General features: G+C 42.7%; 1 protein-coding gene across 6 annotated transcripts in view; it reads right to left on the bottom strand.

Annotated features, from left to right (window-relative positions):
• The window catches only part of smek1 (SMEK homolog 1, suppressor of mek1 (Dictyostelium)), a 127429-nt gene that overhangs the window by 76661 nt on the left and 25153 nt on the right, over nucleotides 1-25615 (bottom strand). For 5 of the 6 annotated variants that reach the window (XM_048538076.2, XM_048538078.2, XM_048538077.2 and 2 more), the window contains exons 2-3: nucleotides 11371-11426; nucleotides 1477-1575 (exon numbers count right to left, since the gene is read on the bottom strand). In XM_048538076.2, the coding sequence (XP_048394033.1) occupies nucleotides 1477-1575; nucleotides 11371-11426 (155 nt within the window). The remainder of the gene's footprint in view (nucleotides 1-1476; nucleotides 1576-11370; nucleotides 11427-25615) is intronic. The other variant, XM_048538080.2, reaches the window with a different exon arrangement.

Below are 25615 nucleotides of genomic sequence, written 5' to 3'. Positions count from 1 at the left end.
GTCAAAAATAGGCTGCCCAAAAACAGATAGCCTAGTCACTAAAATTAATGAATTCCCACAATCAATATTTAATTATGGGATGGACATGTGTTATGCTTGAGATATAATTGTGGGATTAATATTTACACCAATGTGCTTAATGATGAAGTAAACAAATGAAAACAAAAACCATGAAGTAATGGAGAAGGCACACTGGTATTACAGAAATTTCATAGTGACATTTCAATTCGGAAATTTAAACATCAATTTTACTGATTGAAAAAACTATGCAATACTAAAAGCCAAAGCATTTAAAAACAACTGAAGGAATGAAATCAAACACAACAAAAAAAAAGCTACAGTTAATTTGGAATATTTTTAAAAAACCTTATATTTGTGCAACATTGGCAAGTCAGTATTTAAATGCCCAGTCTCGCTGCTGTGTAGTGCCGGAGGAACATGCATCATTCTATGAGAAAAATCACTGGCGTGTTGTTTTACTTAACAGTCTGGCAGTCTACATAGTCATCTTCTGCTGTTACTTTACACATTCCTCAGCCACCTTAATTCAAGTTCATGAATTGCAGTGGTGAATATTTAAGAATGAGAATAGTGAATCTGTGGAATTTTGAATTGCAGAGGTCTGAGGAGTTTGGGTTGTTAAATATGCTCAGACAGACTTTTAATAAGGAAGGGAATCAGGGTGAAGGGGCCAAGGCAAAAAAGTGGAGTTATGGGTTATCAACAAATAGTGAAGTAGATTCAGTAGACTGAAGTAGTGGACTATTACACCTAGTTTTATGTGTACTCAAACCTCACGTTCTTAGACCAGTTTCATTTCATTTGGCTAACTACCCTTCAATTCAGCCCAGTAAAATAAACCGTCCTGATAGAACTTTTAGCATCACTGCTCGATTCGGAAGGTGTCTGTGTTAAAAGTGATAATATCAGTCTAAAAAATTTTCTTTTGATGCGTTTTAGCCTGCATTCATTTTTACAATTTCAATTTAATTTGCAACAAATTTCTGGGTTCAAACTTTTTCATAATCTTCACTGTAAGTTGCATACCATTTAAAAACACCATCTGGATGCTATGCATGAAAGATGAAATTGAATTTATATAGTATCTGTCATAAGTTATGTTCCAAAGCATCTGACAGCCAATGGAAGTACTTTTTTTTGAGATGCAATTGTTACTGCAAGGAAAAGATAGAGGCCAAAAATGACTTGACAGGGGAGCCTACAGATTCATCTTAATGAGTGGATATAAACTCTATTAGGTACCATTAAACAGTTCACCAAGTACAGAAAAGGGTACATTACTGTATTCCTATTTTACACCAACATTCAGAATCTGGAAACGTAATGTCAAGCTCCTGAAGCTGAATCTGATAATCAACATGCATCAGGTCATAGAAAAATTTAGACTTGAAATTTGAGATGGCGCACATTTTTAATAATACTTGTACATAATTTTAATTGGTTTGTATTACTCACCTGGCATATCTTTTCCCATATTTCATCGCAGCCTGCTTTTTCTTGAAAACTAAGGGCCAAGTCATAGTTTTCTGCCTCTGACCACACAATTAATGTATCCTAAAAGATATTAAAGAAGATAATCAATAGAAGTGCAGAAATATTCATAGAACTGGTGCCATAGTGCTGCTTGGCCTTCCCATGAATATCAAAATTGGCATGATGTTAGTTACAAGAAAGTAATCAGGAACTCGGAGGGAAATAGTGGTACTACTACAAATATTAAAGGGAACAGAATCCTTGTAGGAAATAAGTTGTGACATAAATCCACCAAATACTTAAGGTTGCATTATCTCTGCTGTTTCAATACTCAGAGTGGTAAGGGCATAGAATGCCCCGCCTGTCAATGTAGTTAACTCAGCCACATTAGGGGCTTTAAAACAGTCCTCGGATAAGCAAATGGATGATGATGGGATAGTGTAGGGGGATGGGCTTAGATTAGATCACAGGTTGGCGCAACAGCGGAGGGCCGAAGGGCCTGTTCTGCGCTGTATTGTTCTACGTTCTATGTTCAACCTGCTGCCCTATAGCTAACTTACAGGGTTAGGAAGAGGTTGATTTTTAGGGCACTGATCACAGTGCACCAACTGTCTGGAAGCATATTATTATCTGGTGGTTCATCATGTGTAAGCCTTGACAAGCTTTTTGACAGTCAAGGGCAGAAAAAGCTAAAATCATGCCTTCACTATACTTTGCAGCATTAGCACGATTACAACAAAAAATCACAGGATTGTTATCAGAACACAAGCTACCAAATGATTTATTTTTTCTTTGCCCCACTCTTTACCTGCACCCGAAAGATTATTTAAGAAACATACACACTGAAACACATGCCCATTATGACCAAGCATGTGGATGAGGGAAGGGCAGCTGATGTACATGGACTTCAGTAAAGTCTTTGGTAAGGTTCCACATGGTAGGCTATTGAAGAAAATACAGAGGCATGGGATTGAGGGAGATTTAGCAGTTTGGATTAGAAACTGGCTTTCTGTAAGAAGGCAACGAGTGGTGGTTGATGGAGAATATTCAGCCTGGAGTCCGGTTACTAGTGGTGTGCCTCAAGGATCTGTTTTGGGACCACTGCTGTTTGTAATTTTTATAAATGACTTGGACGCAGGCATAGGTGGATGGGTTAGTAAGTTTGCAGATGACACTAAAGTCGGTGGAGTGGTGGACAGTGTGGAAGAATGTTGCAGGTTGCAGGGAGACTTGGATAAACTGCAGAATTGGGCCGCAGGGTGGTAAATGGAGTTTAATACTGATAAATGTGAGGTGATTCACTTTGGGAGGAATAATAGGAAGGCAGAATATCGGGTCAATGGAAAGATTCTTGGTAGTGTGGATGTGCACAGGGATCTTGGTGTCCATGCACATAGATCCCTGAAAGTTGCCACCCAGGTTGATAGTGCTGTTAAGGTGACTTACGCTGGGTTAGGTTTTAACTGCGTTCCGGAGCCGTGATGCCATGCTGCAACTGTACAAAACACTAGTGCGGCCTCATTTGGAATATTGCGTGCAGTTCTGGTCGCCCCATTACAGGAAGGATGTGGAAGAATTGGAAAAGGTGCACAGGAGATTTACCAGGATGTTGCTTGGTCTGGAGCGCAGGCCCTATGAAGAAAGGCTGAGGGACTTGGGTCTGTTCTCATTGGAGAGAAGGAGGCTAAGAGGGGATTTAATAGAGACATACAAGATGATCAGAGGATTAGATAGGGTGGACAGTGAGAGTCTTTTTCCGAGGATGATGACTTCAGCTTGTACAAGGGGGCACAGCTACAAATTGAGGGGTGATAGATTTAAGACAGATGTCAGAGGCAGGTTCTTTACTCAAGAGAGTGGTAAGGGTGTGGAACGCCCTGCCTGCCAATGTAGTTAACTCAGCCACGTTAGGGGCATTTAAACAGTCCTTGGATAAGCATGTGGATGATGATGGGATAGTGTGGGGGAGGGGCTTAGATTAGTTCACAGGTCAGTGCAACAGAGTGCCGAAGGGATTGTTCTGCGCTGTATTGTTCTATGTTCTATGTTGGTTGTAACCTACCACCAACACGCAAAGTAATAGGAATGTCAAGTGTAGTCTTGCACAAAATCTGCCTTATCTAATTACGGTCCATATGCAGGCCAAGTGTGAAATTTTGACAAAACGTCATCAACCTGAACATTTTTTTTCACTAGCTGCTGCCAGACCTCCTAAATATTTTGATCATTTTCTGTTTTAGTGTAACAATTTCTTTATTATATGTCAGCTTGTTTAATGGAATAAGTGCAAATAATACACAGGTTGAAAAATGATTAGCAAGCCTGACAGAGTGAAAAATAATTCTATACTTCATTGCCACAGGTTGAATGCAAGCCAGATCTAGTTTTAAGGAAATTCCTCTTACAAAATGAGTAAAATTAACAAAGGATTAAAATAAATAATTTCCAGTAATAAATCCAATGAAAGAAGTTATTTTGCCAGGCAACACTTTTTTTAATCTGAGTTGACAAGTGGAACAAAACACAAATTTAGTGTGCACAATTTCTACCTTGAGAGCGCTGTATAAGTTTCAGTTTAAAATCACACCTTTCCTACAAGAAAAGCAAGTTTTATTTTGCAGCAGAACTATTATTTTCTTTTGAATATCAACTCATTTTGTTACACATTTTCATATGCAATTTTTGTTATTTAAACCCAGACTGGCTGTAGCAAATGATTCAAGGCAGACTTGTGAAATTGCCAAGTGTCAATAAAACATCTTAAACTTCAATTCCTTTTCCAGGCTTTTTATCTTACTCTAACTTTGATTTTACGGTTTTCCTAGCCTATTCTGCTGCATTATTCCCTACTCTTCATCTATTCTCCCGAATACCTCGGACACAATCCATCTAAACCAAAATTATGAACTATTTAGGCATTTTTTCTGGCACAAATATAAAATATGAATTCTACATTAATTTATCATTTGTTATAGTTCATCAACCATGGAAAAGAAAGAGCTGTGAATACCACTAACAATATTTAAGAGAATAAAAATCAATCATTTCTGGGAGAGGATGCTTAGATTGCAGGCAATAAATGTTACGAGTCAAAAAGTAATCATTTAATAAACAATACAGAATAAACTACAGGTCTGTGGACAGCTAGACAGAACTATAACTTCGCCAAGTTAAAGAATATGAATGATAGCTTGTACATGAAGCAGTAAAAGTACTCCAAAATTTAATGAGTTATTTCCTTGATTAAGCCATTCAGTCTCCTACAAGTTTAAAATCGATATATCAGAGTACAGTAAATTTAAACTTCCACACTGGGTGAGCAATTTAAATTGCTGGATATTTCTAAAATTAACAGTTATCCATTTTTCATGAAAAATGCACTACAGTCAAACAATTAGTACAATACTCGGGCGAGAACAGCAGACACAACAATGCACGCTTGTTATCATATAAGGAACATGTAATTTGTTCTGTGTAATGGAGGCTGTAATTTGATCAAAACCCCCAGCCACCAGTTTAAAAATACATCAAAACAGCTGTGCACTCAGTCTCAGAATTGCCCTACAGTATCCATAGCAACCTCCTCATTACGCCTGTCCACTAAATATTTTGAAGCAGGAGAGGAAAAAAAATACCCTGGCGCTGTAGAGTGATTAAGAACTCAAAACAATCATCTGAATAAAAAGCAAACTAAGATTTCATATTTGAAAAACCTGGCAACACCAACAGTCAGTAATCAGGCCACTGACTAAAAGTATTTCATTTTTGTTGGTGATGTGTGGAGTGGGGAAAATGTAAGCAAAGCTGCATTCACTGCACTGGTAAATGTCTTTTTACAACTGAGTTGCTAAGATACTCAATAAACATTGAGAATAAACATGCAGCATATAATAGAGGAAGGGTTCACTTGGCTGAAGGACTTGAGTGCAGCATACCAGCTAGACTTCAACAATTTGCCAACAATATTCATATTTTTTGACTTTACCTTGTGGACTCACACAAATTGAAAAACTGTTTTCAGTTTCACCATTGCTGTGAACTACATCCTTTACGCTTACTGGTTCAGCAGCGCAAATACATCACTGTCCCTATTTAAATATTATGTACAATCACGATAGTCTCAAATGCACAAGAGTTAATTAGTCTCTATTCAAACTTAACTTTAAATGCAACTTTTACATCCAATCTTTGTTGATTGACTACTGTTAACTGTTATCTACTGTAATCAATGCAATGTTCACAATTAAAAGTTAGGATGAAAAATTTACCTGACATCTGAAAGGCCGATGGTCTGGAATCTCCTAACTTCAACACCTTCCTATGACATAACAGCAAGCAGTGGAGTGTCTTCAGCCAATTCAATTCACTCCATGATCAAGAACTGCTTGGGGGTATGGGATACGGCAAAGGCCTCTAGACCTGAAAAATTCCTGGTAACAGTACTAAAAACTTGATCTCCTGAACTTGCCAATGTCAAAGCCAAGATGTTCTATACAGTTACAATACTGGCATTTAAGTGACAAAATGGAAAACTGCCCAGGTATGTCCTATACATAAAAACAAATGACAAGTCCAATCCAGCTAATTACTGTCCCATCAGTCTACTCTGGATCATCTTGGAAGGCATCATCAGCAGTGCTATAAAGCAGCACCTACTCAGCAATGACTCGATTTAGTTTCTGCTAGGTCACTCAGCTCGCGAACCTACAGCCTGGGTTTAAACACAGACAGACGAGTTGAATTCCAGAAGTAAGTTGAATGACTGCCCTTGACATCAAAGCCATACTCAACTGAGTTTGGCAATCAAGGAGCCTGAAGTCCAAGGGAATTGGAGGAAAAACTTGCCATTGGTTGGAGTCATACCTTGCGCAAAGGAATAGAGTTGTGGCAGTTCGAGGTCATCTCTGCAGGAGCTCCTCAGTGTCGTTCTTTTTATATCAACCAGTTTAGTGTTAATGCACATCTCTGGACCAGGTGGACTTAAATCCAAGATTTCTGGCTCAGACGGTTGTTACCACTATGCCAAGTTTCCATTGCCAAACCATCTTAAGTTGCTTCATCAATGACTTGCCCTCTGTCATGAGGTCAGAAGTGGAGATGTTTGCTGCTGATTTCATAATGTTCATAATGTACGGGACTCCTCAGATAGTGAAACAGACGATGATCAAATGTAGCAAGGCCTGGACAATGTCCAAGTTTGGGCTGACAATTCATGCCACACAAATGCCAGGCAATAACCATCTTCAACAAGAGCAATCTAACCACCAACCCTTGACATTCAAGGGCATTAGCATCACTAAATACCCCACTATCATCCTGGGAGTTACTACTGACCGGAAGTCAAACTGAATTAATCATCTAAGTACGTTGTAAGAGCATGTCAGAGGCTAGAAATACTGCAGCAAGTAACTTACCTCCTTAATCTCCAAAGCCTGTCCACCATCTACAGGACACAAGTTGGATGTGTGATGGATTATTTCTCACTTGCTTGAATGAGTGAAGCTCTAACAACACTCAAGAAGCATGACACCATTCACGAGCAGCCGGTTTGATTGGCACCAACATCGACTCCCACCAACCCTAACAGTGAATAGCATTAGAGTGTATCATCTACAAGATACACTGAACAGATTCACAAATATCCTTGCAGTGCAATTCCCAAACCCTCGACCATGTCAATTTAGAAAAACAAGGACAGCACACACAGGGGAATCACACCGAGTTCTCTTCCAAGACACTTATTATCCTGACTTGGAAATACATCGCCATTCCTTCAATGTTGTTGCTTCACTTATAACATTGTGGGTCTAACTAAAGCACAAGAAAGTACCTCATTATCTCCTTGACGAACAACTAACAGCAATAAATTTTGGTTTCAGTTACACCCACAGCTCAAGGGTGAATAAAAAAGCCAGTTTCTTCCTACAGCGTACAGGAATGCACAAGGGTCATGTTCTTCCATGCAAAGATTTGAAACAAGTGAACTCTTCTTTGCTCATTCACGGGGTGAGGGCGTTGCTGACCAGGCAGCATTTATTACCCATCCCTAATTGCCCAAAGGGCAGTTTACAGTCAACCACATTGCTTTGGGTCTGGAGTCACATGTACGCCAGACCAGGTAAGGATGGCAGGATAACAAAGTGTGGGGCTGGATGAACACAGCAGGCCAAGCAGCATCTCAGGAGCACAAAAGCTGACATTTCAGGCCTGGGCCCTTCATCAGAAAAAGGTAAGGATGGCAGTTTCCTTCTCGAAAGGACATGAGTGAAACAGATGAGTTTTTCCCAACAATCAAAAATGGATTCACGGTCATCATTAGATTCTTAATTCCAGGTATTTTACTGAATTCAAATGTGAATTCAAATTTGAACATTATCCAGATTAACAGGCCAGCGATAGATAACACCACCAGGCTATTGCCTTCCTTATAGGTTCATGAGTAGGATTTATAGAGCTTTTAAGGCATACCACCAGAATCCCGATCAAACAAATGACTTGACAGAAGGGGCATTCTTATATCTTTACACCTGATCGTCCTCAAGATATTTAAAGATTGAGTATCTGTGACTCGCTGGAGTAAAGGTTCAGAGAATCACAAAAAGCTAGTATCCAAGTTCCATGAGAAATATGAAAAGCTAATACAATGTTGGCCTTTATATCAAAGGGAATGGAGCGTAAACATAGCAGAGTTTTGCCAAAACCACACAAGGCACTGGTCAGACCACAGTTGAAATACTTTAAACAGTTTGGGCCCCTAATCTAGTTTAAGATATACTGGCATTTCAGGCAGTCCACAGAAGGCTTACTGCAGGCTACCACCAGATATGGAGGGCCTGTATAATGAGGAGAGGTTGAATAGATCAGGTATATAGTAATAGAATATAAAACAATGGGAGACTATCTTGTTGAAACATACAAGATTCATAGGGTACCTGACCAGATAGACGCAGAAAGGTTGTTTCCCCTTGTGGAAGAGTTTAAGAACAGAAGACCAAATCTCAGAATAAGCAGGTGCATCTTTAAGACAGAGTTGAGGAGGAATTTCATCTGAGGGTTGTCTATCTGTGGGATTCTTTACTAGAGGGCTTTAGGAAATGGGCCATTAAGCATTTTCAAGCTTGAGGTTGACTGATTTTTAATCAATAGTGGAATGAAGGCTTATGGGGAAAACACAGGGAAGTGGTGTTGAGGATGATCAGATCAGCCATGTTCTCACTGAATGGCGGAGCAGACCTGATAGGAGCAGAAGTGGGCCATTCACTCTATGTCTTACGGACTTAATCCTCATGAAGAAGTTTCTCAAGTCAGTCTTAACTAAGCTATCCATTATCATGGCCTCTAATTCAAAATTATCCAGTGAAGGAGGCTTCTTCACAGATACCCTATGAAGCCCCATGAGTATATTTTATTGTTCTAAATTCCAGAAAGTGCTGGCACAATTTACTCATCATGGTTAACCGTGTCAGTCCTACAGTTAATTCTTGACCTCTTGATCTGTACCATCTCCAGTTCAAGTCTATCTTTGCTTAGACAAGGTGATCAAAACATTACAGGACTTCTGGTGTGCTTTCACGGAAACCATGTACAAATGTAACAATAATTCCCTTAACACACACTCTAGCCCCTTGCAAACAGCCAACATGCAATGTCTTTCTAAACAGTTGTTATACTTGCAATATTACATTTCTGCTTTTCTTGGAGAAAGACACCTAAATCGCAAACAACATATTTAAAATTTCTCAATCTTTTAAAAAAAGAATTTCCATTCTTCCGACAAATGTGCATAACCTCATATTTCCCCACATCATACTCAATCTGGTCTTTATTGCCCGCTCATTTAATCTATTCATTTTTCAGTACATCTTCATGTTTCAAGTACTGTCTCACCTAACTTGTATAATAAAACTTAAGATACTTAACTCAAAATACATTTACTCAAGCGATTATAAATTGCAAACAGCTAAAGCCCCAATACTGATCCTCATGGCACCCCATTTCTTACAGCCCGTCAATTTGAAAATGTCTCGTTATACAATCATAGATCCTTGTTCTATTTAACGAACCAATACTCCACTCACTGTAAAATAGTACTTAAACTTCATAAATGCTTCGCAATAACCTATGATGGAGCACGTTGGCAAAGTCTAGATATGTTATAATCAGTGGTTTTCCTTTATGTAATCCTGTTAATTCATCAGATATTATAATGTCTGAAAGCGATGTTGAATCTGCCAATTCCCATTATGATTATCAAAATACCTTGTTAAAACATCTTTTACAGAATCACAGAATTCCTACAGTGTGGAAACAGGCCATTCAGCCCATTCAGTCCACAGTGACCCTCCAAAGAGCATCCCATCCACATCCACCCCCGCTACCCTATCCCTGCGATGCTGCATTCTCAATGGCAAATTCACCTTGCCAGCACATTCCTTGACATTATGGGCAATTTTGTACGGCAAAATCACCTAACTGGCACATCTCTGGACTGTGGGAGGAAAACAGAGCAGGTGGAAACCCACACAGACATTTGGAGAACATGCAACTCCAAACAGACAGTCACCCAATGGTTGAATCGAACCAGGATCCCTCGCTGAGAGGGGCAGCAATGCCAACCACTGAGTCACTGTACTGACCCTTTTATAAGATATTCAGCATGCTCTGTTTTTGTGAACGGCTCCAGGGACATGAAATCTCAGTTATGAGGATAGATCAAAGAAATTTGGACTGCTTCCTTGGCAAGAAGATTTATTGATTTTTCTTTTAAAATTATGAAGAGTCTGGACAGAGCAGACAGGGAGGAATTGTTCCCGCTCATAAAAAAATCAAGATCTAGATGGCACAGATGCAAAAAGTAATTTGCAAAAGTGATAAATGCAATGCGAGCAGTTTGGGTCTGGAATGCACTACCTGGATATATGGCGGATGTATGTTCGATTGAAGTATTTATTTCTATTTAAATAATGCCTATTTAAGGTACAGGGTTACAAGGAAAGGGCACAAAGCCATGATACTTAGGAAGCTGGTGCAGACATGATGAACCAAATGGCCACTTTCTGCATTATGGCAATTGAGATATTTCTTAACTCTCAAACCATTCTTCAAGTCTGTTGAAGCAAAACAAATGCATTCACTGCCTTTGCAGCATGTTTTGAGAACCCTTGGATGTAGGTCGACAGGTCCAGGGAATATATGTCAGATTTTAATCCGCTTAATTCGAACATAAGGTATGGGAGCACAGGACAGGGGAGCAGGAATAAGTCATTTGGCCCTTAGAGATTTGTCCCTCATTCCAGAAGATCACACTGAGTTGGTCGTGATCTGTTCCATTTTCCTGACTGGCACATGGAATCCTTGACTCTCTTTCTTATTTAAAAAAATACTACCTAACCCTGCGTTGAATAAATTGAACAATCAAACTTCCACTACCTTGCATGAAAAAGAGTTTCACAAATTAAATGACCCTCAAAAACTTTTTCATTTCTGAAGTACTTTTTCCTCTTTTGATATTAGCTACATCAAATTCCTAATTTTCATTAACCTGTTGGTTCTCTACTATGTTGGTATTTTTTTTTGTCTTCTACTTCAGGGGAAACATTCCAAAGCATTCTGTTAGTAGTGCTTTTCAGTAATTAACTAGCATCTGAAACAATGGCTGCAAATAACATTACATAGAATACCATGGATGCACATAGAAAAGTTAAATATCTCACTGGGCTAGAAGAGGTTGAAGATAGATAGTGACAAATGCATGGAGAGACTTAAACACAAGGATAAGCAATTTCAAATCTTAAGTGTAATCAGATTGATGGCTGAAATTAATCAACTGGACTGTTTCAATATCAAACTATAACATACATTTATCCACGTCCTTACCTGTTGTTTTTGATATGCTGTATTAGGATTTATTTTAGATTCAAGAAGAAGAGAACCTAAAAGAGAAAAGACAGACATTACACAGGATAGCAATATGTGCTTTTTGCTACTCGATTAAAAATGTTGCTTAAAATTGCCTTCTTCAACTGCAGAAGATTACGCTTCTAAAGGTGTTAACTTACGTTGATTAACATTCACTCAGCCCCTTCTAGCCTCTTACCAACTCCATGACTTCACCTACGATCTATGCAATGAAAACTAGCAGCTAATCATCTATGTAGCTTCTTCTGGTGAAGTTACGAAACAGGGCTACTTGCATGCCAGACAACATTAGCAGCAAGTGACAGACAGATCTAAATGATTCCACAACCAATAGTCAAATCTAAGCTCTGCATTCCTGCCGCATTCAGTCATAAATGCTTCTGGACAACCAGACAGCTCACTGAAGGAGGTGGCTCCACAAATGTTCCCATCCTCAATGATGGGAGAGCCTAACACATTCGTGCAAGAGTTAAGGCTGATGCAATTAGAGCAAACTTCAGCCAAAAGTGCTCAGTGGATGTTCCGTAGCGGCCTTTTCCTGCTGTATAGATACCAGCATTATAGATACCATCTTCAGCTAATTCTATTCACGCCATGGGATACCAAGAAATGGTTGAAGGCAATGGAAAGTACAAAAGCTTTGGGTCCCGACAATATTGTGGAAATAATGCTGAAGACTTGTGCTCTGGAACATGCTGCGTCCCTTGCTGAGCTCTTCCAGTACATTTACAATACTAGCATCTACCCAACAATGTGGAGAAATGCTCAGGTATGTCCCGCACATAAAACACATGACAAATCCAACCTGGCCAATTACTGTCACAGTCTACTCTTGATCATCAGTATAGTGATGGAAGGTGTCATCAACAGTGCTATCAAACAGTACCTGCTCAGCAATGCCCAAAATGGTTCCATCAGGACTACTCAGCTCCTGACCTCATTAAAGCCTTCAAGGTTCAAACATGGACAAAAGAGCTGAATTCCAGAGGTGAAATGAGAGTGACAAGCCTTGACATCAAGGCTGGATTCAACAAAGACTGTTATCTAGAAGCCCTAGCAAAACTGGAAACAATGGGTTTCAGTGGGAAAACTGTTTGCTGGTTGGAGTCAAACAGCACATAGGATGATGGCTGCGAATATTGGAGGTCAGTCCTCTCAGCTCCAGGATAACTGCAGGAGTTCCTCAGGGCAATGTCCAAGGTCCAACCAATACTATGATTTCATCACTGACCTTACCCCATCATGACTTCAGAAGTGGGGATGTTCACTAATGAGTGCACAATGTACAGCATCATTCACGACTCCTCAGATACTGAAGCAGTCAATGTTCAAATGCAACAAGACACTATCCAAACTTGGGTTGCCAAGTGGCAAATAACATTCGCACCACACAAATGGCAGACAACGACCATCTCACCCCTGCCCCTTGATATACAATGGTGTTACCATTACCGAGTACCCCACTATCAACATTCATGAGGTTACCATTGACCAGAAACCACAAACACTGTACCTACAGGGCCAGGTCAGAGGCTCGGAATACTGTGGCAAGGATCTCACCTCCTCACTCTCCAAATCCGGTCTGTCACGTCCAAGGCATAAGCTAGAGTGTGATGAAATACTCCCCACTTGCCTGAATGAATGTAGCCCCAAAAACACACAAGAAGCTTGACACCACCCAGGACAAAGCAGCCCACTTGATTGGCCCCAACTCCACAAACATCCACTCCTTCCATCACCGATACTCAGTAGCAGCAGTATGTACTATCTAGAAGATGGACTGCACAAATTCACCAAAGATCCTCAGACAGCATCTTCCAAATACACAACCACTTCCATCCAGAAGAACAAGGACAGGACCTAGATGGAAACACTGCCACCTGCAAGCTTGCCTCCAAGCCACTTACCACCCTGAATTTGAAGTGTATCGCTGTTCCTTCATTGTCGTTGGGTCAAGATCCTGGAAATCCCTTCCTAATGGCATTGTGGTCAACTCACAGCACATGGACTGCAGTGGGTCAAGAAGGCAGCTCACCACCACCTTCTCCAGGGCAACTAGTAAGGAGCAATGTCCACGCTCCATGAAAGAATGAAGAGAAGTATTTCCCCATCCTTCCTGATATCTATGCCTGCAAGTTCCAGAGAATGCTGAAAAGTAATTGTCAGCTGGATGGTTATCAGTGGTGGGTGTGTGGAATGCGCTGCCAGCGTTGGTAGTGTAGTCAGATACATTGGGGACATTTAAGCAACTCTTCGATAGGCACATGGATTATAGTAAAACGTATGGTATGCAGGGTGGTTTGATCTGAGAGTAGGATAATAGGTCGACACAACATTGTAGGCTGAAGGATCTGTCCTGTGCTGTTCTGTTCTATGTTCTTCCACCCGCCCCCCAACTAGTACATGCATTGACCACATCTGCCAGGTTCCAACTGTTCAGAGAGGTTAAGTAGAGCAGGATTTGAACACAGAAGTTTCCACTCTGTATAGACCATCACCACCCAAAGCTTTGGAGAAAATCAGAAGATTACGAAAAATGCTGCAACACACATGGTTACTGGGTTACCAGTAAATGAATACTGGAGAAACTGCAACTTTCCAAATTTGCAAGTATAACAAATACCTTAGTTATGACAATAATGTAAATTATCTTGTCCGACTAAGGTGATCCATTTCCTCTTTTGAACAATATTTCTGTGTGCTTTATTCTTTTATTTATAATTCAGTTTAGTCTACAGCATCTTTTCTCACTCCAGGAGAGTTGCAAACAGGAGCTACGCTAGTCAATTTCCTTCCCACGGGCATGCAAACAACGTGGTTACAAAAGAAGCTGATGAGGGTCAGCTCTGATCACAACGCATCTTCTTTTCCCTCAACAGTAAACAGAATCCAGGATAGCAAAGTTCATCAGTCACAGCTTAAGGGGACTACTCTTCCTTTACAACGCAAAATCCAGCAAGTCCAAAAGAATAATTCATTACATTTTAAATTCCAAAATCACCAGCATATCATTATTTGAACTATTAGCTGGTTGGATCTGGTAGCTTTGAGCAGCTGTGCATTACACACTTGCAGAGGATTAAGCTCCCAAAGTGAAGTTGCAACAAATGTGCTATATTCTTCCATCAATGCTCAGCCATACCATCAGTTATTCTTCATAATCAAGGAGCATTTCAAGAAAAAAGAATAAATGAGAGGGGCACAGGAGCACAGATTTGCTTTGAATAACAGCAGAGGATAACGGATACGTTGGAAAAATGCTTGTGAGAGAAACAGGTAGAAGTTGACCAGTACTGTTGCCAGTATTCCGTAAAGGAGGGAGCAATTCCAATGGGGTGGGCTCCACCAGAACCATGCTGGGAACAGACTCCTGACAAATCGCATTAAACGACAGCAATAGGTGGAACTTTAAGCTATATAGTTGGGGGTGGGTTCAGGTGCATGCAAAATTAGAAAATCAAAAATAAAGGAGAAGGTAGGATTGCAGATTAGTCATGGGGCTGATATTTTCCTAGTAACAAACAGACAGAATGTGAGAATGTCATATTACATCAAGGAACCATAAAAGTGTAGAAAAACTTGATAATACAACAACGTAAAAGGCTCTGTATCTTAATTCACAAAACATTTGGAATAAGGTAGGTGAATTAATGGCACAAACTGAGGAAATGAATATGATCTCAGTCATTATGAAATGCATAGTTATAAGGAGATTAAAACTGGGGACTTAACATTTGGGATAGTTCACTATTCAGAGAAACAGAAGGGATGGAAAAGGGTGTTAATAAGGGATGAAATAAAAACAGTTGAGAGAGATGATTCAAGCTCAGATGACATAATGGTGACACGGTGGCTCAGTGGTTAGCACTGCTGCCTCACAGTGGTACTGACCAGGGTACAATTCCTCAAGTGACTGTGTGGAGTTTGCACATTCTCCCCAAGTCCACGTGGGTTTCCTCTGGGTGCTCTGGTTTCCTCCCACAGTCCGAAGATTTGCAGGCTGGGTGGACTGGCCATGTTAAATTGCTCGGGGATGTGTAGATTAGGTGTGTTAGCCATGGGAAATGCAGGGTTAGAGGGGCAAGGTAGAGGGATGAGTCTGGGTGGGATGTTCTTCGGAGGGTCAGCGCGGACTTGTTGGGCCAAATTGCCTACTTCCACACTGTAGAGATTGTCTGTGTATTGTTTGATTGTATGTAGAATCTATGTGGGTGAAGGTAAAAAACCAGCATGGGAAAGAAAACAATAAGAGTAGTGTACAGACTCTCAAACAAAACAGTAGCCACTTTGTTCAAAAGGCTATAAAGCAACAAATAAGAAGTAAAAAGAAAACAGCAATAATTATAGGTGACTTTAATCTTTATACTAATTATGTTAACCAAATTGGAAAGAAGACCTATGACAACAAATTCATGGAGTGTATAGAGATAGTTTCCTAGAGCAATATTTCACTGAGCCAATCAGGGAGCAGGTTATCTTGAATCTGATACTGGGTAACGAGGCAGATTTAATAAACGATTCTCAAAGAAGCAGAGATCAGAAGATGATAGAATTTAATATTCAGTTCAACAAAGAGAAACTTGGATCAGAATTTATGTTTAACTTAAATAAAGAGAATTACAACAAAATGAGTTTAGACCTAGCTAAAGTGAACTGGGTGGAAAGATCAGCAGGAATGACAGCAGGCCAGCAGTGATATTTCAGGACATAATTCATGACTCTCAGCAAAAATCACCCCTGCAAAATTCTAAGAGAGGGATAAACACAACCTTAGCTAATCAAGGAGGCGATGGAGAGTATTCAGTTGAAAGTAAAAGCATGCAAGAAGGCCAAAGTCAATGATAGCCCTCAAGGCAGGGCTAAAATTAAAAGGTGGACTAAAAGGATAATAAAGACAGAGGAAATAAACTATGAGAGCAAACTAGCGATGAATATAAAAACTGACAATAATAGCTTCTCTAAATATATAAACAGGAAGAGAGCGATCAAAGTGGAAAAGGAATCTGGAGAGGCAGTTTTGGGGAACAAGAAAAGGTAGAGGAGTTAAACCAATATTTTGCATCAGTCTTTGTGGTGGAAGATACTTCGTGGTGGTGATGGTATTTAATTCCTCTACTGTATTTTCTAGTATTAATGGAATGCCCAATCATCATCACTAACAATAAGTATCAGGAAAACCTATGGCTAAAGGCAGATGCATTCCTTGACCCTGATCTTAGGATCTTAAAAGAAATAGCCAGAGATGCATTGGTTATAATTTTCCAAAATTCCTTGGATTCTGGAGAAGTACCAAAGAATTAGAAAACTGTCAATATGATATCCCTCATATGGAATTACTGTATCCTCTTCAGTTACAAGAGAAGTCCCAGAGGAGTAGAGAATAGCCAATGTTGTTCTTTTGTGTAAGAATGGCAACAGGGATAATCCAGGAAATTACAGGAGTGAGCCTTACTTCAGGGGTAGGGAAAACACTGGAGAAGATTCACATTCTTTTAGAAAAATGCATCGGTGGTGGAAGGAGTGGATACTTGTGGATGTGGTGCCAATCAAGCTGGCTGCTGTGTCCTTGATGGTGTCAAACTTGTTCGCATCTCACAAATTTGATTGATTCTCTCACTACCTTCACTGAGTTTTTGGAGGAAGTGACAAGGATAATTAATTGAGGGCAGGAAAGAAGATGATTCCACATAGACTTTAGCAAAGCCTTTGACAAAGCCCCTTATGGCTGGCTGACACAGATGACGAAGTTACATGGGACCGGCAGAGAGTTTGCAAGATGGATACAGAACTGGCTTGCTCACTGAAGACAGAGCAGAGGTGGAAGACTGTTTTTCTGACTGGAAATCTGTGACCAGTGGTGTTCTGCAGGTATCAGTGGGTCCCTGGCTGTTTGTAAGATATATCTGACATGATTTGGAGGAGAACGTGGGTGGTCTGACACCAATAAGATTGGGAGAGCTGTGGATAGTGAGGAAGACTACCAGGGTATACAGCAGGGGGTAGATAGGCTGGACACTTGGGCAGTGAAATAACAGATGGAATTAAATCCAGACAAATATGTGAGGTGATGCATTTTCAAAGGTCTAATGCAGGCTGGGAGTGCAAGTTCACAGTTCCTTGAAAGTGGAGTCGCTGGTAGACAGGGTCATGAAGAAAGTGTTTGGTATGATTGCCTTTACTGATCAGTGCAATGAGTTGGGAGGTCATAGATAATGGGAACTGCAGATGGTGGAGAATCCAAGATAATAAAATGTGAGGCTGGATGAACACCACTGGCCAAGCAGCATCTCAGGAGCACAACAGCTGACGTTTCGGGCCTAGACCCTTCATCAGACAGGGGGATGGGGTGAGGGTTCTGCAATAAATAGGGAGAGAGGGGGAGGCGGACCGAAGATGGAGAGAAAAGAAGATAGGTGGAGAGGAGAGTATAGGTGGGGAGGTAGGGAGGGGGTAGGTCAGTCCAGGGAAGACAGACAGGTCAAGGAGGTGGGATGAGGTTAGTAGGTAGGAGATGGGGGTGCGGCTTGGGGTGGGAGGAAGGGATGGGTGAGAGAGGCAGAGACAGGTTGGACTGGTTTTAGGATGCAGTGGGTGGAGGGGAAGAGCTGGGCTGGTTGTGTGGTGCAGTGGGGGGAGGGGACGAACTGAGCTGGTTTAGGGATGCGGTGGGGGAAGGGGAGATTTTGAAGCTGGTGAAGTCCACATTGATACCATTGGGCTGCAGGGTTCCCAAGCAGAATATGAGTTGCTGTTCCTGCAACCTTCGGGTGGCATCATTGCGGCACTGCAGGAGGCCCATGATGGACATGTCATCTAAAGAATGGGAGGGGGAGTGGAAATGGTTTGCGACTGGGAGGTGCAGTTGTTTGTTGCGAACCGAGCGGAGGTGTTCTGCAAAGCGGTCTCCAAGCCTCCGCTTGGTTTCCCCAACGCAGAGGAAGCCACAGCGGGGACAGTGGATACAGTATACCACATTGGCAGATGTGCAGGTGAACCGCTGCTTAACGTGGAATGTCATCTTGGGGCCTGCGATAGGGGTGAGGGAGGTGGTGTGGGGGCAAGTGTAGCATTTCCTGCGGTTGCAGGGTAAGGTGCCGGGTGTGGTGGGGTTGGAGGGCAGTGTGGAGCGAACAAGGGAGTCACGGAGAGAGTGGTCTCTCCGGAAAGCAGACAGGGGTGGGGATAGAAAAATGTCTTGGGTTGTGGGGTCGGATTGTAGATGGCAGAAGTGTCGGAGGATGATGCGTTGTATTCGGAGGTTGGTGGGGTGGTTTGTGAGAACTAGGGGGATCCTCTTTGGGCGGTTGTGGTGGGGGCGGGGTGTGAGGGATGTGTTGCGGGAAATACGGGAGACGCGGTCAAGGGAGTGCTCGATCACTGTGGGGGGAAGTTGCGGTCCTTGAAGAACTTGGACATCTGGGATGTGCGGGAGTGGAATGTCTTATCGTGGGAGCAGATGCGGCGGAGGCGGAGGAATTGGGAATAGGGGATGAAATTTTTGCAGGAGGGTGGGTGGGAGGAGGTGTATTCTAGGTAGCTGTGGGAGTCGGTGGGCTTGAAATGGACATCAGTTACAAGCTGGTTGCCTGAGATGGAGACTGAGAGATCCAGGAAGGTGAGGGATGTGCTGGAGATGGCCCAGGTGAACTGAAGGTTGGGGTGGAAGGTGTTGGTGAAGTGGATGAACTGTTCGAGCTCCTTTGGGGAGCAAGAGGTGGCGCCGATACAGTCATCAACGTACCGGAGGAAGAGGTGGGGTTTGGGGCCTGTGTAGGTGCAGAAGAGGGACTGTTCCACGTAACCTACAAAGAGGCAGGCATAGCTGGGGCCCATGCGGGTGCCCAAGGCCACCCCCTTAGTCTGTAGGAAGTGGGAGGAGTCAAAAGAGAAGTTGTTGAGAGTGAGGACGAGTTTGGCTACGCGGAGGAGGGTGTCGGTGGAGGGGGACTGGTCGGGCCTGCGGGACAGGAAGAAGCGGAGGGCCTTGAGGCCATCTGCATGCGGAATGCAGGTGTATAGGGAATGGACGCCCATGGTGAAAATGAGGTGTTGGGGGACAGGGAATTGGAAGTCCTGGAGGAGGTGGAGGGCGTGGGTGGTGTCACGGACGTAGGTAGGGAGTTGCTGGACCAAAGGGGAGAAAATGGAGTCCAGATAGGTGGAGATGAGTTCGGTGGGGCAGGACGATGCTGAGACGATGGGTCGACCAGGGCAGGCAGGTTTGTGGATTTTGGGAAGGAGATAGAAATGGGCCGTGTGGGGTTGGGGAACAATGAGGTTGGAGGCTGTGGGGCATTATCCTCCGACACTTCCGCCATCTACAATCCGACCCCACCAACCAAGACATTTTTCCATCCCCACCCCTGTCTGCTTTCCGGAGAGACCACTCTCTCCGTGGCTCCCTTGTTCGCTCCACACTGCCCTCCAACCCCACCACACCCGGCACCTTCCCCTGCAACCGCAGGAAATGCTACACTTGCCCCCACACCACCTCCCTCACCCCTATCGCAGGCCCCAAGATGACATTCCACATTAAGGAGAGGTTCACCTGCACATCTGCCAATGTGGTATACTGCATCCACTGTGGCTTCCCCTACATTGGGGAAACCAAGCGGAGGCTTGGGGACCGCTTTGCAGAACACCTCCGCTCGGTTCGCAACAAACAACTGCACCTCCCAGTCGCAAACCATTTCCACTCCCCCTCCCATTCTTTAGATGACATGTCCATCATGGGCCTCCTGCAGTGCCACAATGATGCCACGCGAAGGTTGCAGGAACAGCAACTCATATTCTGCTTGGGAACCCTGCAGCCATATGGTAACAATGTGGACTTCACCAGCTTCAAAATCTCCCCTTCCCCCACCGCATCCCTAAACCAGCCCAGTTCGTCCCCTCCCCCCACTGCACCACACAACCAGCCCAGCTCTTCCCCTCCACCCACTGCATCCCACAACCAGTCCAACCTGTCTCTGCCTCCCTAACCTGTCCTTCCTCTCACCCATCCCTTCCTCCCACCCCAAGCCGCACCCCCATCTCCTACCTACTAACCTCATCCCACCTCCTTGACCTGTCCGTCTTCCCTGGACTGACCTATCCCCTCCCTACCTCCCCACCTATACTCTCCTCTCCACCTATCTTCTTTTCTCTCCATCTTCGGTCCGCCTCCCCCTCTCTCCCTATTTATTCCAGAACCCTCACCCCATTCCCCTCTCTGATGAAGGATCTAGGCCCGAAACGTCAGCTTTTGTGCTCCTGAGATGCTGCTTGGCCTGCGGTGTTCATCCAGCCTCACATTTTATTATCTTGAGTTGGGAGGTTATGTTGCCTCTGTACAGGACATTAGTTAGGCCTCTTTTGGAATAATACATTCAACTCTGGTCTCCTTACTATAGGGAAGATGTTGTGAAACTTGAAAGGACTCAAAAAAGACTCAAGGATGTTGCCAGGGTGGCAGGGCTTGAACTATACATGGAGAGACTGAACAGGCTGGGGCTATTTTCCATGGAGTATCGGAGGCTAAGGGGTGATCATATAGAGGTTTATAAGATCATGAGCAGCATGGGTAGGATGAACGGGGTGTCTAAAACTGGAAAGCATATGTTTATGTTGACAAGGGAAAGAGTTAAAAGAGAGACCTGAAGGGCAACATTTTCCACGCAGAGGGTGGTGCACGTATGGTGCGTCAGAGGAAGTGGACGAGGCAGGTACAATTACATTTAAAAGACACCTGGATGGGTATATGAATGGGTGAGATTTAGAGGGATTTGGGCCAAATTCTGGCAAATGGGACGCAATTAATTTAGGATATCTGGTCAGCATGGACTAGTTGAACAGGTCTGTTCCATGCTGTACAACTCTGACTCCACACAGGAAACAGCAGAACCCTCATTAACACACAAAGGGATTTAAGCATACAGGTCAACAGTTCCCTGAAAGTCGTGAAACAAGTGGATAAGGTGGTCAAAGAAAATGTTTGACATGCTTGCCTTCATTGGTCAAGCCATAAGAGCATAAAAATTGGCAAGTCACATTCTAGCTGTATAAAATTATAATTATGCCACATTTGGAATATTGTGTTCAGTTCTGGTCACCACAAGACCAGAAGGACGTGATGGCTTTGGAGCGGGTACAGAAAACGTTTACTCAGATATTGCCTGGTTTGGGTTTATTCGTTAAGAGGACAGATTGGGCAAACTTGGTTTGTTTTCATTTCAACTTTGGAGGCTGAGGGGTGACCTGATATAATTTTATAAAAATTATAAGAGGGATGGATAGAATGGATAGTTGGAGTCGTTTTAATTACTACGGTACATAGGTTTAAGGAAAAAGGGGGAAGTTTAAAGGAGATGTGAAATGTACATGTATGCTTTCCCATCCCGCTGTTCTAAGAAATATTCTGCACAACTTTTCCGCATATTTTTCCAAGCACTCTGTCATGTTCTTATCCACTTAAGCTTGGCTAAATCCTCCTGATGCACTTTATACTTTCCTTACAAAACATCTTCCCACTTAGTTTAGTTTCACTGGCAAATTTGGACATATTACATTTGGTTCCCCACATCCAAACCATCAACATATGTTATGACAAGGTAGGGTCCCAACTGCAGGTTATTGTGGCTCCTTGTGAGATACAGCCTGCCAATGTAAGAATGACCCATTTATTTCTAATATCTTCTGCCTGATAACCAATACTGTGCAAATACATCACCTCCTAACCCCCACATTTTAACTTGATCTCTTTGTTCAAGTAAAAAGTACAATTGCACTAAATCTAGTTGAGAGAAAGTTCACTTGAGTCATCCTTGGGACAAGGCACTGATCAAAAGAAATTCAAGGTCAACAACGGATTATTCGAAAGCACAAAAACCCAAACAGAAAGGTGAATTAACCATGAATGAGCGAAATAAATTAGCAGCTATATTAGATAGAACAAAGTAGTTTATAAGAATGCCAGGAAGTGTAAGGCTGAGAATTAGAAGCAAACTAGGACCTAGAAAAGGATGATGAAGAAGCAGTGAGGAAAGAGAAGACAGAATGAGTATTAGCCAGTGATGAACACGCAAGTTTCTATTGATTTGTGAAAGGAAAAAGATTAGCAAAGATAAGTAAGGGTCCACTAAAAGGTGGAGAAACAGTAAACAGTTACTTTGTACCCAACTTCACAGAAGATCTCCCAGAAAGATATTGGTATGAGAGGCAATCCTTGAAAAATAAGCTATATTGAAGACTGATAAATCTTTTGGATAACATTCATTCCAGAAAGTTGAAGGGAGTAGCAGAAAGAGATATTCGACGCATTGGTGGATATCATTCCTAATTCTGGAAAGATTTCTGCTGGCTGGAAGATAGCAAATATTTATTTAAAAGGCCATAGGAGGTAGACTGGACAATATATACCTGTTAGTTTGATGTGCAACAGAGAAAACATTAGAATCAATTTATACAGGATGCAACAACTGCACATTTAGGAAAAGGATGGCAAAACTAGGGAAAATCAATGTGGATTTACGAAAGGATAATCGTATTTGACAAACTCTGAGTTTGAGGATGTCACATGTAGCTTGGACAAAGGAGAACCAGTGAATGTACTGTATATGGACATTCAGAAGGTTTTTCATAGAATTATAGAACCACTGAATCCCTATAGTGCGGAAAGAGACCATTTGGCCCAATGACTCTGAACTGACCCTCTGGAGCATCCCTCCCAAACCAAGCTTCCACCATATTGCTGTGTCCCATATCCACTATGGCTAATCCATCTAACCTGCACATCCATCAACCCCTCAGGGTAATTTAACAAGGTCAATCCACCTAACTTGCACATCTTTGCACTGTGGGAGAAAACCAGAGCACCCAGCAGAAGCACACACAAATACAGGGGAACATAGAACTCACACAGACTGTCACCAGGGGCTGGAATCGAATCAGGATCCCTGGCACTGTGAGGTAACAGTGCTCAGCACTGTACCACCATGCCAGCCTTTTGATAAGGTTCCACATGGACTGAGTGAATAAAATTTATGGGATTTGGGAGAAATATGCTAACGTGGATTATATCATCCCTGATTTCACCTCTATACTTTCCATGCTCCAATTGGCCATGTTGAATGTTTGGCATCTGACATAAGAGATTGTTACTTTTTGACCTTCAAGGGGGTTTAAGATTTCAGAAGTCACATTCATTCTCAAATGCTTCCACTGCTGTTAAATTAATTTTCCCTGAAGTAAATTTTTCTCATCCTCTTTTGCAGAATTCATCACAGCCAAATAAAATCGGTCTTTTCCCAGTATAAAATGTTTACCTTTGGCTTAGTTTTATCCTTCTCCATAACTACTGAATTTAAATGAACTATAACAACTGAAATACTCTTCCTTGAAACTCCTTCCATATGTATAGCTTCGTTTTGCAAATTAAGTACAGAAGTGACCCAGATCCTGTTGGGCTTACAAACAAAACAAATTCTCCTAAATGAATTTTAAGATTTTTGCACCCTTTGTATCTATTACGGTTGATCTCAGTTACAAGTAAAGATGGTTGAAATCATTGTGACTATTGATTTTCCACCTCAATAAACTTGTGCGCATATTTGCACTTCTACTTCACTGACTGCAGGGTTCCATAGTATGTAACTGCTTTTTTTGTTTCTTTGTTCTTCAGCTTTAGCCATATGGCTTCATTCAATGCTCCAAACAGGCCTCCTTACAGTTGTATCAGAGATAATGGGAACTGCAGATACTGGAGAATCCAAGATAACAAAGTGTGAAGCTGGATGAACACCGCAAGCCAAGCAGCATCTCAGGAGCACAAAAGCTGACGTTTCGAGCCTAGACCCTTCATCAGAGAGGGGGACGGGGTGAGGGTTCTGCAATAAATAGGGAGAGAGGGGGAAGCGGACCGAAGATGGAGAGAAAAGAAGATAGGTGGAGAGGAGAGTATAGGTGGGGATAGGTCAGTCCGGTGAAGACGGACAGGTCAAGGAGGTGGGGTGAGGTTAGTAGGTAGGAAATGGAGGTGCGGCTTGGGGTGGGAGGAAGGGATGGGTGAGAGGAAGAACAGGTTAGGGAGGCAGAGACAGGCTGGGCTGATTTTGGGATGCAGTGGGGGGAGGGGACGAACTGGGCTGGTTTTGGGACGCGGTGGGGGAAGGGGAGATTTTGAAGCTGGTGAAGTCCACATTGATACCATTGGGCTGCAGGGTTCCCAAGCGGAATAGGAGTTGCTGTTCCTGCAACCTTTGGGTGGCATCATTGTGGCACTGCAGGAGGCCCATGATGGATGTATCATCTAAAGAATAGGAGGGGGAGTTGAAATGGTTCGCGACTGGGAGGTGCAGTTGTTTATTGCGAACCGAGCGGAGGTGTTCTGCAAAGCGGTCCCCAAGCCTCCGCTTGGTTTCCCCAGTTTAGAGGAAGCCACACCGGGTACAATGGATACTAAACCAGCTCAGTTCGTCCCCTCCCCCCACTGCATCACACAACCAGCCCAGCCTGTCTCTGCCTCCCTAACCTGTTCTTCCTCTCACCCATCCCTTCCTCCCACCCCAAGCCGCACCTCCATTTCCTACCTACTAACCTCATCTCACCTCCTTGACCTGTCCGTCTTCCCTGGACTGACCTATCCCCTCCCTACCTCCCCACCTATACTCTCCTCTCCACCTGTCTTCTTTTCTCTCCATCTTCGGTCCGCCTCCCCCTCTCTCCCTATTTATTCCAGAACCCTCACCCCATCCCCCTCTCTGAAGAAGGGTCTAGGCCCGAAACGTCAGCTTTTGTGCTCCTGAGATGCTGCTTGGCCTGCTGTGTTCATCCAGCTTCACACTTTTTTATCTCCTTACAGTTGTGATTATTTCATTTCTTTCTTTCATTTCGATCCCTCCTATATTTCATCTGATAATCCTGATGACAGGAAGGCTGTCATTCCTACCCTTCTTCCATGTGTCACTGCATGGAAAACCTATTTGTCACAGATCCAGATGCATCGCTAGGCACTTCTCTTAGAAGGCCATTAGACCATAAGGCCAGCAGGAGTAGGCTGTTTGGCCCAGAATCTGCTCCACCATTTGATCAACCCCTTCTCTTGCCTCTTTCCCATAATCCTTGATGCCCATCAAGAAATCATCTCTCTCTGTCTTAAATACACTCACTGACTTGACCTCTAAGGCATCTGCGGCAATGAGTTCGACAGGTTCATCACCCTCTGGCT

This window comes from Stegostoma tigrinum, chromosome 10 (assembly GCF_030684315.1).
Source record: "Stegostoma tigrinum isolate sSteTig4 chromosome 10, sSteTig4.hap1, whole genome shotgun sequence".
Lineage (NCBI taxonomy): Eukaryota > Metazoa > Chordata > Chondrichthyes > Orectolobiformes > Stegostomatidae > Stegostoma > Stegostoma tigrinum.
The sequence above is the reverse complement of the archived record's forward strand: the minus strand, read 5'-3'. Positions and strand labels throughout refer to the sequence as shown.